Source organism: Asterias rubens, chromosome 11 (genome assembly GCF_902459465.1).
Source record: "Asterias rubens chromosome 11, eAstRub1.3, whole genome shotgun sequence".
Taxonomy (NCBI): domain Eukaryota; kingdom Metazoa; phylum Echinodermata; class Asteroidea; order Forcipulatida; family Asteriidae; genus Asterias; species Asterias rubens.
This window is the reverse complement of record NC_047072.1, coordinates 1129663-1147891: the sequence shown is the minus strand read 5'-3', so window position 1 is coordinate 1147891 and position 18229 is coordinate 1129663. Positions and strand designations below refer to the sequence as shown.

The following is an 18229-nucleotide window of genomic DNA, read 5'->3' as shown; positions in this document are numbered from 1 at the left end:
AAGCCGCTGCTGACTTCTCAAGCGTCGACCCAATCGGAGAGGCATGAAAAAGATAACTCTTGGTGTTAAAACTGCTCGGCGATAAAATAAGAATAAAAACAACGTTGTGTTTGTTGAACAAGCACTCGGCTGAGCTGAACGTGTTTTTTATTCATGGACTGAGGGCTCCATCCATGTGGAAAAAAGTTAGTGACGTCTTTTGATGAGAGAGGTTGACACTGACAGCATGGACTCACAATCAGTTTGTGTCCCTAGATTGCAGGACTTGTTTTGTTTTCACTAAGTAGGTCAGAGTCCAGCGTTCTCCTGAAGACGATCAGAGGATACTAATCGAAACGTTGAGTCATTAAGCACCGGTTCTTTTCAGAAACAACACTACTCAAAAGAGATATTCACATGGTGTTATCGCAAACCTTAAACCGCTAAGTCAGACACAGCTACTTGCTGAAACAACAACTTCAATTTCAAATGTGGGAGTTTACGCTTCAGATCTTCAACACTTGCTCCGTCGCAAATTGTCAAGGTTTTGTGGATCAATAATAGTGTGTCATCATTGATTGAGTTATTCTTGAAACAGCAAACTCAAAGATTTATCGCCATGGGTCGAAGCACTGGGAAGAAGCGCAACGCTAACTCCACAAACGGATTTCAGAAACAGTGTAATAACAACAACTACAGCAACCATAACTCACACCTTAACGGAAAGTCAAACGGATTTGAACCCGCGAGGAATGGACGACCGCATTTTCAATCGCGGAGTGCGAAGCAAAACTCGCAGCAGTCGTTTGCATGGATGAAATATGCATCGTGGGCGTTTGGAGCGACCCTGGCTGTGTATTTGGGATATATGAACGCTTGGTATTTCAACACTCTTCACGAGAACAGACTGTGGTTCTCAAACATTAAGGTAAATATTTCTCAGAAGTTTTAATTATTTTCTGTCTTGTAAACTTTATTTCTCAATTAAAATTATTTGAGTTAAAAAATACACATCACTTTTTATCAGTGTTCTCCAACATGTAAAAAAAAAGCTTGGTGCACCACCATGCTTTCTCTGTAGCACCATGGAGGAATAAATTGTAGCACCAACCATGTTTAAAATCCATTCCTCCATCTGCCACTTTTTGTCTTCACTTCTTTTTTTCAAATTCATGCTATTCCACTGAACCCCTATAAATAAGCCCACTCTTCTCTTACCTCTTCAGTCTCCTGACGATGACTAGAGCAAGCTAGTCGAAACGTTGAGACCAATTTCAGAACTGACTCCGCGGCAGTACAGTTAATTACGATCCTATAAGCTAAAGTAGTAGTCCAGTCTAATTTCTATACCATCCGCCCGGGTAATAGTTAAAAAGCAGGACAGTTCTTTTTAGAACTGAGAAGTCTCCCGAACCTCCGATTATCTACTCCACGGCAGTAGAATAAAGCAAGACAGTTCCCTAAGAACAACTCTACCTGGCAAGTAGATACACACATGGTGTTACCGCACACCAAATATACATTCATGCTATTCGTTGTTCAAAACCTTTGCCAACGGAAGTCAGGAGGAAGTGGCCAATGGCTTCTGTTGCACGCTGTCTTGGCCTTGGTGCTCTTGAAAACTGCCACACAGACTTTCAGATTTTACAATGGAAGTGTCCTTTGCACAATGAAAATGGCCTTGTTCTCCCAAAGATGAAGTTCTAAGTTCGGGGAATTTAGTAACTTGAGCATTCATGCGCAAAGTTTAAAAGCACCACATGTTTTTTTTATAAATAATTTAGTTCATCAAGTCCTCAGCATTAAAGGCACCCGACACCTTTGGCAATTGTCACAGACCAGTGTTCTCACTTGGTGTACCTCAACATGTATGCATTAATTAACAAACCTGTGAAAATTTGAACAAAACTGGTCGTCAAAGTTCCGTCCGAGAGAATAATGGAAGAAAAAACACCCTTGTCGCACAAGTTGTGCGTTTTCAGATGCTTGAATTCAAGACCTCATCAAAATCAATTCAAATATTTTAGTGAGAAAAAATTCTTTCTCAAAAACTATGTTACTTCAGAGGGTGCCGTTTCTAACAATGTTTTATACTATCAACAGTTCTCCATTGCTCGTTACCAAGTAAGTTTTTATGCTAATAACAATTATTTTGAGTAATTACCAATAGTGTTCACTGCCTTTAAGTTGACATGGTTTTGTCTGGAAATATTAAAGATGGAGTGGGTGATCATCAGCCCAGGCTTGGTGATTATTTTGCCTCATTAATTATGATATGGTCAAAGGGGAAGATTAAATTTAACAACTTGGTCTGTAAATATTCCAGAGGGTGCTAATGGTAGTAATAAGCAGGTGCAAATGATGGATGCATATTACACATTGCAGAACATATAAACAAGGTATAATCTGGACAATTTTATTTGACGGGGCAAACTTCAGGTTTTGGACGAGCGAGTTCAAAACTATTTGTTTTACTGGTTTCTTATTCCACCATGCCGGAAAACCTGCCCGACACTCAGGATTCTCCAACCACTACTGGAAGAACTTCCTCTGTTTCAAATTGTTTAAATTACTCTTGCTATTTCCTGTTCAACAAAATGTAAAATTGTGTATTTACCAGTAACAAAATTGTTTCTGAAGCCATTAATTATTTTGAGCACTTCTTTGATTTGAGTCTATTTATAAGATCTACCATGTGTATGTAACTGATGATCCATCTCGCAATGGTTTCCAGGGGAATTTTTTTTTAAACCACTTAAGAAATACTGGGCGTTACAAATGTTGTGCACCCTTTAAATTACTGAATGTTCCTCCCTCTCTGTGTAAACAACTCGCTCTTACTCCTGGGTCTTACCCCAAGGGTAAACTCATACCAAACATATGTAAAAAAAAAAAAAATTCATGAAAGATGGTAAAAACCTTCGAATCTCCTACATGTATGTCTCGCCCCAAGGGCGTCAATAATATCTTCCCTTATTGAGGATGTTTTTTTATCAAATTAAATCAAAACCGACCCAGAGAGGTTTGCAGCTGAACGTGAGCCAGTCAACATTTATGTACATCAACGCTGATCTTAAAGGCACTGGTTGGTCAGGCCTGATACTGCACGGAGGCAACGAAGGCGATTGCCTCCATGCCCCCTGGTCATTGCCTTGGTGCCCTTGAAATGCTTCAGTAAAGATTTACAATTTCCTCATGGTGCCCTTTACCGAGGAGAAAATGCCTTGGTGCCCTTGCCCTTTCCAAAACAAAGCATACAGGCTTGATTGATACTTGGTCCAAATCATTATTAGCAGAAAAACTTACTTGGTAGCGAGTAATGGGGAGCTGTTGATAGTATGAAACATTGTTAGGAACGGCTTCCTCTGAAGTAACATTCGAGAAAGAAGTTATTTCTCACTCCAAAAATAAAAGACTTCAGGCCTGAAGCCTTTTATTAGGCATCTGAAAGCACACAAATTTGTGCAATGTGGGTCTTTTTTCCTTTTTTATTATTCTCTTGCAACTTCAATGACCAATTGAGTCAAAATGTTCACAGGTTTGTTATTATATGCATATGTTGAGATACACCAAGTGAGAAGACTGCCGTTGATTTCTCAAAACTCTTCCTAACTTAGGACTTTGGACGAGTCCCAACCCTGGACTGTAGCATGCAGACCTTAAGATTAATCCTAAGTTAGGCGTCCTAACCTGCCTAACTCGAGATAAGACGAGTCCTAACTCTTTGTGAAATCGACGGCTGGTCTTTGACAATTACCAATATGTGTCCAGTGCCTTTAAACCCATTAAACCTCTGAAGGAAACCTTGGACTTGTTGATGTGTGTATACTGTGGAAAGATTGATTTTGATGAAGATTGATAAAGAATGTAAGACAACAGGGCGAAAGGCCCTTGGTGTTTTCATTCTAAATTCCTGTTGATACAAACAGAGACGTCAAACAACATCAAATGCCTTGAACTTTGTTTATTATATATAGAGTAAATAAGAATGATTGATATTTGTTGAGATGGGTTCAAATATTTAGGAGCTAAATAGGCATTTTTTGATTTTGCAGACTCCCTACCAACCAAATTAAATATCAAATAATAATTAATAATATTATTCTCTTGCAACTTCAATGCGTTCAAACCACTTTTATGGTCCAGTAATCCATCCTTTCATACTAAACATCCTTTGTCCTCGCCACTTTACTCCTATTGGTTCATAGCCACCAATTGTTTCTGAAATAGAAACTTTGATTGGCTGTTATTTTCCCGCTTCTTTCTGGATCCTTCCCTTAATCCTTTTCCCCTCTCTTTTTCTATTAATAGATATGTGTTTGTTTGTACTTGTTTTATGCCTCTAAAGACGGTCCGGTTTGGATCGAAAGCTAAGGCCATGTACCCTATTCATTATTAAATAATAACAATATTTACATAAAAAATTAAAAATTAAAATAATAACACAGATTTGTATCCAAAATCTATATTTATGACTACAGTTATACATATTCCAAGGAGCTTGAAAAAGGAAAAAAAACAGAAAAAAATGTACATTACAAAATACTCTTAATTGTACACTACATTATATACAGTCCTTTGAGTTCAAGAGATATCAAGTATTAACGTCAGTCAAAAACAGTGCTGAACAAAATTGCTTTTTCTTTAGTTTTAGTTTAGTTTTATTAGACTTTACACTGGCATAACAAATATAAATATACAGATCGATACATAAAGAAACAAAGAAGCAAAATAGCTAAAAAATACCAAGCCAGTGAGTGGCGAGGAGGAACAGTAGACCAGCACCTCTACAAAGCTGTCCTCTAAGAATGTCCCCTAATACCCCCCCCCAAAAAAAAAGGCTCTTCAGTTTAGGTTCTTCAGTTTTCTACCCTCCAAAAAAATCAAACAATTTCCAAATCTAGCTGTTAAAGGGAAGGTACACGTTTGATAATTGTCAAAGACCAGTCTTCTCGCTTGGTGTATCCCATCATAACCATAAAATAACAAGCCTGTAAAAATTTGGGCTCAATTGGTCATCGAAGTTGTGAGAAAATGATGTGAAAGAAAAAACACCCTTGTCGGACGAATTTGTGTGCTTTCAGATAAGAATAAAAGACTTCTAGCTAGAATTGTTTTATTATTTTAGTGAGAAATTACCTCTTTCTCAAAAACTGCATTACTTCAGAGGGAGTCGTTTCCCACAATGGTTGATACTATAAACAGCTCTCCATTGCTCGTTACCAAGTCAGTTTTTAAGTTTATATTTGTTTTGAGTAATTACCAAGCGTGTACCTTCCCTTTAAACTCTGTATTCACATTTGGGTGATAGTTTAGCTGACTGCCAAAGGCACCTTTGCATGCTTATGGCTCAAACGCATTGAAGCCCAGCATTTCTGAAATCAGCTGTGCGAGTAAGGATGATTAAGCTCTCAATTTATTATTATTTTCGCAAAAACATAGGATTCAAGCTGCCTCTAGCTACAGGGCAATCTCGGTAGTCTAGTTGGTAAAACACTGCTCTAGAATTGCAAGGGTCGTGGGTTCGAGTCCCACCTGAGTATCCCTGTGATATTCTTTTACAGGACTCGGGAAAGTACCGAGTATATAGTGCTAACACACATTAGTGTATGGGTAAAAAAAAACAAAAAAATTATTTTAAGATTGCATCGGGGATAAAGAATACTAATTAATTTTTTTATCCATACACTGATGTGTGTAGCACTGATACACTCAGTACTTTCCCCCCCGAGTCCTGTGAAAAAAAAAATCACATGCATCCCACCCGAGTGATATTTGTTTTCACAGGACTCAGGAAAGTACCGAGTATACAGTGCTAACACACATCGGTGTATGGGTAAAAACCAAAACTAGTATCATATTATTTTATCAAGTCTGTCTTACTGCCATAAACATAGCACTGTCAAGTACACATTTCTACAAGTACGTTTTGGTTCAGCAGTGATTTTTAAAAGCTTTTTTATTAAACTAATATTGGCGGCAATTTCAAAGTCCGAAATACTTAAACGCGACCACTTTCGGGATTTCATCAAGTACATGTAGACTAAAAGCATATCATTGTCAGATTCTTTGTTCTTGAAATTTACTTTTATTCAGAATTTATCCCAGCCTCTATGCTTCATTGAGCATTTGATTTGTCCATCCAGTATTGTCAATTTTCAATTATCTTTTTTTCTTATAGAACAGAATTTGATGCATTAGTAAACACATTTCTGAAACCAAACTAGCAACATTTCTGAAACCAAAATAGCAAAATTTAAATGCCATTAAACCATGCATATCTTGTTATTTTGTTCATCCAGTTTTGTCCATTTTCAATTAGTTTTTTTTTAAGAACGGAATTTGATGCGCCAGTAAAGACATTTCTGAAATCTAAATAGGTCAATTTAGATGCCATTAAATCATGCATATCTTTGTTTTTTTGTTTTTTTGGTATTTTAGTTGTCCAGAATTGTTTATTTTCAATTATTTTTTCTCTCTTTAAGAACAGAATTTGATTAGTAGTAAAAAACTTCTGAAACCCAAATCCTAAAAATACAAATGCTATCAAACCTTGCGTATCATCCTTTTTTGGTCATCCAGTATTGTTCATTTTCAATTAGATTTGTTTTCTTCTTTCAGAACGGAATTTGATGTAAACACATTTCTGGAATCTGAACAGTTTAATTTAGATTCGCAGCCATGTTAAACCCACACATGTTTTTGTTATTTTTGGCATTCAGTTTTGTCAATTTTTAATGATTTTTCTTCTTCTTTCAGAAAAGAATTTGATGCGCCAGTAAACACTTTGGCAGTAAACACATTTCAGAGACCTATAAATAGCAAAATTGAAATGCCTTTAAAACAAGCATACAATGTATCATTGTATTTTGTCGCAGTGAGATTCCTTTTTATAAGTTGTTGATAATGACCTTATCTCGAAAAACAAATTTTTCTAAAAATAGATTCTTCTGTTGCCACTGAGTTGGATTCCTTTATTGTACTCTAACTATGCATTCAGTCGTGTTTTTAATCAACAAAATATATCTGTTTCTTTGCAGTTGGCTAATTTCTCATTTTGTCTGCAATTCTGGGTGTAAACTTATACTTTGAATCTACCTTTTTATACTTTCTTTGAATATGAAACCATTTATAAGCATGTACATTTGTACATTTTTTATTTTGTTTATATTCACCAAGTACATGTAAGTGTTCCGTGTCCCTCTTTTATTACGTGCTTGATCAAGAAAAAGTTGCATCCCTTTTTAAAGGTGATCCCATTTCTGCTGCTTCCCAGGTTGTATTGTAAACCTCGCTGTACTGCAGTGTCATGTTGTTGAACCGCTGACAGGCAGTGGCAGGTTTTTTTTTTTTTTTTTAAGTGACCAGTATAGAACAAACAAATTCTAAAAATCCTGTAAGGCTTAAAAATTCAGGTGTATTATGATCGTAAACTTTAAAAGAAAATAGTATGCAGTTTCCTTGGAAAAACAGTTCAACTTCAAACATGATTTTCTACAACACAAATATATCTTGGCTTCGGGACTAATTTGTCACTTCATACAAAATTGTGATGATATGGCAGGCAAAATACGGGTTTCATTTATCCAACTACTTTCTTAATAGACCTCCTGCAGACATTGCAACTGCACTGACGTCAATCGTTAAAGGCACTAACCCAAAGTTACTTGTCTTTAAGCCTGAAGCCTTTTAGGCATCTGAAAGTACACAAATTTGTGCAATAAAGATGTTTTTTCTTTCATTATTCTCTTGCAACTTCACTGACCGGTTGTTTAAAATGTTGACAGATTTGTTATTTTGTGCATACATGTAATGTTGGGATATACACCAAGTGAGAATACTTATCTTTGACAATTTAACCAAAGGTGGCATGTGCTTTTTGTAGTCCCCTTGCGTACATTGCCACAGCACTGACGTCAAACGTTAAATCAGATTTCATGAGCCAATCAGCAATGTTTCTCAGTACATGTACCTCCCTCCCAGGGGTTAGTGACGAGAGGTATCGATACGGCGTGCTGCCCATGGTAGCGAGGCTGGTCCAGTGCCTTTGATAGTCCCCTTGCGTACATTGCCACAGCACTGACGTCAAACTTTAAATCAGATTTGTAAGTTTCTATAAAGCTCAGTCAGGATGTCTTTATTTTCACAAGCCTAGAGGAGATCCACAATCCTAGAAGAAAGCTAGAATCCATTGAGTTTTTCTGGAACGAGCAACAATTTTTATGTCTATGGGAATGTTCTCCCACGTCAAATATTTTTGTCACTTTGAAATATTGCTATAATAATGGAAACATTACAAATGGTACTTTCTTGGTATATTTATTGCAATCAGCTACCAAGAAACATAAAGGGATGGTACGTCATTGGTTGTTGGAATAGTACTTAAAGGGTGACTGCTGTGTTTTTTTTATTCATTTAAATGATTAAACATTACTTTTTAAACCTGAAATATGTTTTATTATTTGTTATTAAATGCGCAAGTCTTTTAAAAATGGTTTTCAAGAGATTAAACGTGACGTCATGTCGGTAACCTGAGCCGTCGGGCCCCCTGGCTGTGTGCATATAGAGACGTGTGCACTGTGTGGCCTGGTACCTAGGCGCGCGTGTAGTTAGGGACCAGACTCTTTTTGCCGACGATATGTTTGAATCCCGACATGACGTCGATGGTAGGGGCGGTAACAATCCACAAAAGGGGGGGGGAGCATGACTTATTCGCTCATTACGCAAGTCAGATATGTCGGGAATAAACAAAACACATTTTATTGACGTTCAATACATATATCAGAAATAAATGACAGCAAACTTAACTGTTTTATTTTAATTCACTGTGACAGCATCCCTTTAAACTAGATGATTGGAATGAATGTACTCTTTCAATAGCCAATGATGTACCATCCCTTTATGATGGGGTTCTTGCAAGCTAAAAGATTGAAATAAATGTACGCCTCCATAATTAACGATCCACCATCCCTTTTTGATATGTTTCTTGATAACTATAGAGAAATGAATCGAATGCATAAACCATTGATAAGTGAATGACGGATGGTTGGTATTTATACGTACATGTGTGATTTTATACATGTACTGGTCATAAAATATGTTTTTTTGTAAAACTAGAAGATTGAAATGAATAATGTACTCTTCTGAAAACTAATTATTCAGCGTCCTGTTATGATAAGCTTCCCCAATACTAGACAACTGAAATAAGGGAATCAATGTGTGGTGAAGAGGTTTTCAACTAGTGGTTTAATCCAAACGAGGCCTGGTTCTTGATAATTTACCGAGACAAAGTAAAATAAATGCAAAAACACACCCCTCCAGCTATGAAATGTTAGAGCCCTCCGCTGCCCTCGCGTAAACAACTCCTTGTAAGGGAATGCTGTGCGCGTCGCGCGTATCGCGTGATGTTGCACAACTGTTTCAGCCGTTGCTCTCGACCAATAGGAATGAAGAAACTGTCTGATAAGAACAGGTGCAAGGTCGCGTGTCACGCTTATGAATTAACACTTTTTACCGGTCATTAACAAAAGGTTTGTGCACACCTACGTGACGCGCTCTCCACCAATAGGAGTAGAGAAACTGTCTGGGGTATTTATGAATATTATATAATGATTGGTTTGTGGTAACACCATGTGTGTGTCTACTTGGCAAATAAATGTTCTTCTTTAGAGAACTGTCTTGATATATCTACTGTGCGGAGTAGATATTCGATATTCTGAGACTTTTTTTCTGAAAAGAACTGTGCTGCTTTTTAACTTCTACTTGGGCGAAAGATAGAAAATCGGCTGGGACTACTACTTTAGCTTATTGAGGACCGTTATTAACTTCACTACCACGGAGTGAGTTCTTATTTGGTCTCAATGTTTCGACTAGCTTGCTCTAGTCATCGTCAGGAGAAGTATACTCTCATGCTGAAATCTTTGGATGTACAACTCCTTTAAAGACACTGGACACTAAGAGTGTCGTGGCCGAGCGGATAAGAGCACCGAACTCAAGCTCTGATGCTTCTGTTCAGCAGAGTGTGGGTTCGAATCCCGGTCGTGACACTTGTGTCCCTGAGCAAGACACTTAACTATAATTGCTTCTCTCCACCCAGGGGTAAATGGGTACATGTGAGGGCAGAGATGGTTCTTGTGATTGATTTAGCCGAGTAGCGCATATTAATGTTGCACAGGCTGCATACTCCGCACCGGGGAGCTGAGATGGTTTAAGGAGTGAATTAAGGCCCAGTGACCAGGGGTAATAATGTGAAGCGCTTTGGGCACTCTCCGGGTGTGAAAAGCGCTATATAAAAATGGGTTATTATTATTATTATTATTACTAATGGTAATTGTCAAAGACCAGTCTTCTCATTCGGTGTATCTCAAAATATGCGTAAAATAACAAACCTGTGAAAATTTGAACTCAATTGGTCGTCGAAGTTGCGACATAACTATGAAAGTAAAAACACCCTTGTCACACGAAGTTGTGTACTTTCAGATGCGAGATCTCAAAATCTAATTCTTAGGTCTCAAAATCAAATTTGTGGAAAATTACTTCTTTCTCGAAAACAACATCACTTCAGAGGGAGCCGTTTCTCAAAGTGTTTTATACTGTCAACCTCTCCCCATTACTCGTCATTACCAATTAAAGTTTTATGCTAATAATTATTTTGAGTAATTACCAATAGTGCTCAGTGCCTAAAAACTAGACAGCTGAAATATATTCTCATGCTGAAACCAGTGGATGTACACATTGGATGGGCAATCCCTTTAATATGGACAGAGGTTTTATCCAGCTGGGAGTAAAGTGAATGGGATTAGGAAGGAATTCCTTCCCATGGCGCGGAAGTGTCCACACTTCAGAAGGTCCATCTCGGATGCTTTTTCTTTCTTTCTTTGAAGCCAACTATTCTTAGGGCGCAAAATAAGAGCAAACTTTAGCTTGTTTAGCATAAGACAATGTTTGTCTTGCTAAGAAGAATCAAAACATTGAGTATAAGTTTTATTCTTCTGCACACACAAGTCCAGTGTACATGTACATACATGTATGTCAATAAACCATTGCTGGTCCTACGAATTAACTTATATGTCAACCATTACTGTTTTGTTATTATTATTTTTTTTTATATATATTTTTTTTTAAATGCAAGTCGCCAGACTCACAAAGCCTGAAGGCCACTTCAAGGTGTGGGCTACAATTATTATTTTCCAGAGGCCATTGCCACCTACTCCTAGGGCTGAAACAGGGTTACCCCTTATACAGTCCATACGGATATAGGCTTGGGTATCTACTATCATCAGTCCAAAGCCTGGCCGGGAGAGCAGAAAGCTCTACCTCCCCAATTTTACGTAGCAAGTGTCACGACCGGCTTTCGAACCCACACTCTGCTGATCAAACACCACAGCTTGAATCCGGTGCTCTTAACCGCTCGGCCATGAACATGCCAGACACATTTTGGCAAGTTTCTGTACTGTAATTAATAGTTTCTGAATGACAAAAATTAGCAGTATTGAATCACCAGATTTGCTGTTTGTGTTTCCACAACATGATGTATCGCGATAGACCACTTTTAATTGGATGAACAACCTCCTTTTGACCTCTAGGTGAGGGCGCCCTACTGAAATGACGTCATGTGCATAAGGTCTATTGCAAAGTTTAGTCTGAAGCTTTCCCAAAATCCAGAGAGATATAGGCCTATAGCCTTTTCTCCAGGCCTTCGAGAGAGCTTAGACAGCTGTTTAACCACTAAGAGACTGGGACTGGAGACTACATTCAGTAGCGAAGCCATAATGACCTTTTCCAACGTAACTTCTTGATTGTTGCTACCTGCCCTAATTTAGTAATTGAATGTTGAAACAAAAATTTTTTATATTTTTTTCCCCTTTGCTTTTCTTGCTCAGGAGGTTGAGCGAGAGATTTCCTTCCGGACAGAGGCCGGTTTCTACTACTCGTACTTCAAACAGATGGTGTTCGCCCCGTCTATCTCGGAAGGTAAATCACCAAGGGGGGGGGGGGGAAATTGGTGATTTTCGTGGCTTCACCATATTTTGTGTTTATAGTTTTAAAAGGCTAAAAGTATAGGGGTACAGATTGCTTACTGAGCCTCGAACGTGGTTGCGGGCACTTCTCAATGGGGAGGTGGATGCATGCTCTGGGTGTTGTGGTACCTCAATTTTTGCGGAACCCTTACTTCCACATAATAATGGACATATAATATTGCGTTTAAGGGTGGTTAAAGGCAGTGGACACTATTCGTAAATACTCAAAATAATTATTAGCATAAAATGTTACTTGGTGACGAGTAATGGGGAGAGGTTGGTAGTATAAAACATTGTGAGAAACGGTTCCCTCTGAAGTGGAGTAGTTTTCGAGAAAGAAGTAATTTTCCACGAATTTGATTTCGAGACCTCAAGTTTAGAATTTGAGGTCCGGAAATCAAGCATCTGAAAGCACACAACTTCGTGTGACAAGGGTGTTTTTTACGTCATAGTTATCTCGCAACTCCGGCGACCAATCGAGCTCAAATTTTCACAGCTTTGTTATTTTATGCATATAATGTTGTGATACAGCAAGTGAGAAGACTGGTCTTTGACAATTACCAATAGTGTCTACTGGCTTTCAATGGAAGGTACACGTTTGGTAATTACTCAAAACAAATATTAACTAAAAAACTGACTTGGAAACGAGCATTGGAGAGCTGTTGATAGTATTAAACATTTTGGCAAATGACTCCCTCTGAAGTAACGTAGTTTTTGAGTAAGAGGTAATTTCTCACTAAAATAATAAAAGACTTCTAGCTAGAAGTCTTTTATTCCTATCTAAAAGCACACAAATTCGTCGAACAAGGGTGTTATTTCTTTCATCATTTTCTAGCAACTTCGATGACTGATTGAGCCCAAATTTTCACAGGCTTGTTATTTTATGCATTAAGATGGGATACACCAAGTGAGAACACGGGTCTTTGACAAATACCAAGCGTGTACAGTGCCTGTAAATTGCTGTATATTTTTGTTGAAAACCCTTTTCAGGAAAGGTCAAGTTAGTACATCAGATGAGTCCGCCGAATTTTCTAAGGACATTTTTGTCCTACAAAATTTAATATTTTGTTGTACATTCAGCTGAAACGTTCACATGTGACTTTTAATAAGGGAATCAATGTGTGGTGAAGAGGTTTTCAACTAGTGGTTTAAACCCTAGAGGCCTGTTGCTTGATAATTTTACCGAGACGAAGTCGAGGTAAATTATCAAGAACCAGGCCTCGGTGGATTTAAACCACTACTTGAAAACCGAATCAACACACTTTGATTCCCATTCATAAATACCTTTTCGGTCAAAAACATCTTCACTTTTTGGTCAAAAAGTAAAATAAATGCAAAAATTGTAATTGTTCAATGATTTCTTTCAACATAACACCCCTCCAGCTATGAAATGGTAAAGCCCTCCGCCGCCCTCGGGTAAACAACTCCTTATAAGGGAATGCTGTGCGCGTCCCACGTATCGCGTGATGCGGCACAACTGTTTCAGCCGTTGCTCTCGACCAATAGGAATGAAGAAACTGTCTTATAAGAACAGGTGCAAGGTCGCGTGTCACGCCCATGAATTAACACTTTTTACCAGTCATAAACAAAGTTTTATACACACCCACGTGACGCGCTCTCCACCAATAGGAATAGCGAAACTGTCTGAGGTATTTATGAATGTATTTTTCTGTATAAGTATGCCTTTAAATCAGGATTACGTTGACTAAGACCAATCTATCTATGACTCTCTCTTTAATGCTGTAAGCTGTCAGTACAATGTAAGCTGATATAGTAAGCTGTTATTAAATCAAATCCCCTATATTATATTTATGCAGATAGGCCATTCCAGCGTCACGTGCATTTCACTTTTTAGCATAGTGATGTATCTTTTTAAATACTGGGAATTACTCTTTCATTTTTGGTATGGATATACATGTACTCAGTATCTAAGGCATCAACCTAATGGTATCAAAAAAATAACCCGATACTAAATTTGAGCAGGACACTGTTGGACAAAATCGTCACTCGCATTTCATGAAAAGGACATGCCAAAATATGTCTCTGTTTTATTTGAAAAGTTTCCTCAGACGAGATGTACTACAACCAAATTGTTATATCTACTAAATACCTACCCTACTGAAGTATAAATGAGGGTAACACGAATCTAAAACAATAAACTGTATTTAAGTTAGAGGGGAAAAGGGCCGTCACTCGCATTTCACTTTGTCCGCTCATTGAGTTGCTTTGCCTCCACAATTCTGATCAAGTCTTGGCCAAGTCTTTTTAAAACAACCTTTCTAAACATTTTAAGGGAGCTGAGTGCTCAAAATACTAATTACAATAAGCAAAATGTATTTACTTAAATATTTACAAAACAATGAACTGTAATTAAATTATCCGAGCAAATGGTTTGGCATTACTCAATATAAGGCACTAACACAATGGTATTAGAAAAATTAAACAACACTAAATATTCATCAGCAAGACAAAGGTCACACATTCACATTTTTGGTTCACAATCGACCAAGGAAAATTTAGCCAGGATGACTTTGGAAAAATGGTGCTTCCGACCTAGGAATCTCCCAGAATCATGCGAACTCCTCTCGTGTATCTGCCCATGCATCGAAAGGAAGCTTTTATTTTTTGTTTGCCTTTACTGTGTTTCCCTGTGTTCTTGTGATCATCATACTTTCCTGCTGATTTCTTTTTTTCAATGTAACGCTTCTGCCTCATTTTGCCAGTCAACGCCATTTCTGAAATTACATGGGATAAATGTAATAAGATTATATTAAATACAAGAATTTATATAGGCCTAATACAATAAATGCAGAAAGAAATTAAATCGTGTAAGTCATCCCATAAATACCAAATTATCAAATTATATTTGTATTAAATCAGAGCAACTGTTTTACTTACTATAGTTTTTAACACCTAAAATAATATGTGAGGGCGATCTGAACAATGAGAATATTTGCATTATCCATTTTCAAAGGGCTACCGTTTTTAATTTTTACAACCATCAATACCACAAATATTATCTTGTAATTACAACAAATAATATATATTTATTTACTTTGGTAGTAAGCTTCTACATACAACGTACTACACATATTAATGATCAAATTAAATTACCTTTTGTTTCAATACAACCAGACTGGGTAGCAGAGAATTGTAGAAAGCGTAAGGATCAGTAAACTGCAGAAGCGCATGTCCTAGTTAGTGCTACATGCGGCTTTGCGATGACGTTCCTGTTGAGATGCAATGCATCCTGGGTACCACAAATTATGCCTGCCCTCTATAGGCCTAAAACAATAGGCTGAAGTAATGCTAGTACATGCAGTATACTTTTTTACACATTACTTCCCTCAAATCTATCTTTGAACACATTCTTATAATGGAAAATGGTACCGTCAGTCGCATTGCATGTCGTCGCACGCATTTCTCGCCACTCACCTTTCAAGTTTCAAGGGCCTCCTATTATAATGTGGTTGGTATTTTGTTTTAATACTTGGTGCTTTTATACTTGGTATTGGTGGGAGAAGCAAATTTTCAATTGCCAACAATACAATCACAACCAGTTGTGAAAAAATAAATAAAAAAGGGAGCTTTCCGTCACTCGCATTTCATACCTCTCTGCATCCAACAACTGTGCACCTACAAATCTTAAAGAAAAGTCATGGGCAAATTTTGTTTTGATTTGTTTAAAGGTTTAAGGTCAAACTACTAAATTTCATGAACATTTTGTAAAACTGCTTTTTTATGGGAAAAATGCAAACAAATGAAAAAAGTGCACAAAAATATGTTATTTTTTAAGCCAAACAAGGAAGAAACAAGGAAGAAACGTGACATATTTCATAGAAAAACATAACTATCTGACTAAAAAAGTTATTTTCCTGGTCCTTACATTCGATAGCAATAACTTAAAAATAAAAAGGAAGTTCAGGGGTGAATTTGATTTTGTGGGGCTATGTCCCTGTTTGCTTGGAATTGCCCAGAAGCTTAAGAAAAGAAAAGTAACGAAACTACAGCATAATAAAAATCCAGCATGAAGCCCCACAATGAACTTAAAACCATGTAAATCCCTGTACATCAATCCCCCTACCAGGGGCAGTGAAATTGTACCCACCACCCCCGCCCTCTAAATTATATTCGCCAGACACATAATGGTTCAATGATCCTTGTCTACCCCTGAACGACATTTCGAACCCCCAGAAGCTTAACCCGTCAAGAAAGAAAGAGTGACCCTCTCTGATTCAAATTTTGGCAGTGACAAATAATGCAATTACATCTCTTTTCAGCTTTTTTTCCCTTCATTTTCTTTATTTTTATATAACATCTTGGTGCCAGAAGTTGAAACTGACTCATTCCTAATTTGATTTGTCATTGTGTATTTCTAGCTGATAACATTCACCTACATAATGCCAAATCTATAATTCCTATTCAGCTTTTTTTCTCATTCTCATTTTTTTGTTTACCTTGGTGCAGGAAGTTGAAACTTACTCATTCCTAAGTTTATTTGTCAGAGTGTATTTCTGGCTGATAATGCAAGATCTATAATCGGGAGGAGAAAAACCCCAGGCCTGGTCTAGTGTTGGCCATTTCAAGACACAATGAACTTGTTTAAAGGGAGGGTATACTGTACCTTTGGTAATTTCTCCAAAACTTCATGACCCTGTACAGAAAGCTTACTAGGTGAGGACCTCTGTCACTTGAGGAATTTTTTACAGGCGACTTAGAGGCAATCAACTGCAGTGCTTGCTACAAAATCACTTTGGTAGCATAATTATTCAAACAATTTGTGACCAACCCCGAGAAAAATCTGTGAGATTTCAGATGTTAATGCATTTTCTTCATGGAGATTGCCTTGAACTGGTTGCCTGTTGATTGCGTCGTGTTACATGGGCCTTTTTTATTTTGTAAATTGTCCAATGCACCAGAGGCATTGGACAATTTACAAAATGTTATGGCATGGAAACACTTGAACAAGACCTCAACAATGGCTTTGTCAATTGCTTTCATTAAAGACACTGGAAACTTTTGGTAATTGTCAAAGACCAATCTTCTCTCTTGGTGTATCTCAACATATGCATAAAATAATAAACCAGTGAAGCTTGAACTCAATTGGTCGTCAAAGTTGCGAGATAATAATGGAAGAAAAAACACTTGTCACCAGAAGTTGTGTGCTTTCAGATGCTTGATTTTGGTACCTCAAAATCTAACTTTGAGGTCTTGAAATCAAATTCGTGGAAAATTACTTATATCTCAAAACCTACCTTACACTTCAGTGGGTGCCATTTCTCACAATGTTTTGCTCGCCTCCATTGCTTTGAGTAATTACCAATAGTGTCTACTGCCTTTAAAGGCGGTGGACACTAATTAGTAATTTACTCAAATCAATTTTTAGCATAAATACTCACTTGGTTACATGTCATGCGAAAGAAAACAACCCCAACAATTTTTTCCAGAAATGTTTTGCTTGAAAGCAGATATGAACAAATTAGCATTTCTTATTCACGAGCCTTAATTTACAAAGTAGGTGGTCTGCGGCTTTTGTCACATTTTATAAGATACTTCCACGATTTCTTGAATTCTGACCCAAAACACTCTGTAAAAACCTTGGACCGAAAGTCATTTCCAATTCCATTGATAATCATTTATTTATAAACATTCAGCTAAGTAAGACGATTAACTGGTCCTAACTCGAGATAAGACTAGTCCTAACTTTTTGTGAAATCCACCCCTGGAAAGCCAAATCTTGCTTAGCAGGAACTGGTTACCAGCCAAAATTCCATAAAGTTTACATTTGCTAAACAGCTTTATAAAATTGAGCCCTGGTGATCCACAGATAACTCGATTGCAACCTGGAAAGCCTAGAAGTCTTGTGATAGCCAATGGACCCGGCCCAATAGATATTGTGTGTGTTTTTAATGGTGATGGGGAAAATTGTGTAACGTTGAAATTGTGTAAAATGATACCTAATATTTGTACTACTTCTATCTTATTTTCTTTGATTGTAGGTTTGTACGCATTGACGCACGACAATGACACTGAAAATTGGAGGACAATTAACACGCTTGAACGATTTAACATTTACCAAGAAGTCATCCTCAGCATCGTCTACAAAGCTTTGTCTCTCGTTCAGGTAAAAATTGTAATTTTGTCTTGAAATTGGCTATGAATCCGAGTAAATTATTTCCTGTAATTCTTTTTTGATTAGCTACAAGCACAAGGTTAATGGTTTGATCGGC

The 18229-nt window shown here is 37.4% G+C and overlaps 1 protein-coding gene across 1 annotated transcript in view; it reads left to right on the top strand.

The window, feature by feature from the left end:
* The first annotated feature begins 342 nt into the window (after window positions 1-342).
* The window catches only part of LOC117296767 (probable C-mannosyltransferase DPY19L3), a 39535-nt gene continuing 21648 nt past the window's right edge, over window positions 343-18229 (top strand). The window contains exons 1-3 of the mRNA XM_033779812.1: window positions 343-907; window positions 11862-11952; window positions 17999-18123. Of these exons, the coding sequence (XP_033635703.1) occupies window positions 599-907; window positions 11862-11952; window positions 17999-18123 (525 nt within the window). The 5' untranslated portion in view covers window positions 343-598. The remainder of the gene's footprint in view (window positions 908-11861; window positions 11953-17998; window positions 18124-18229) is intronic.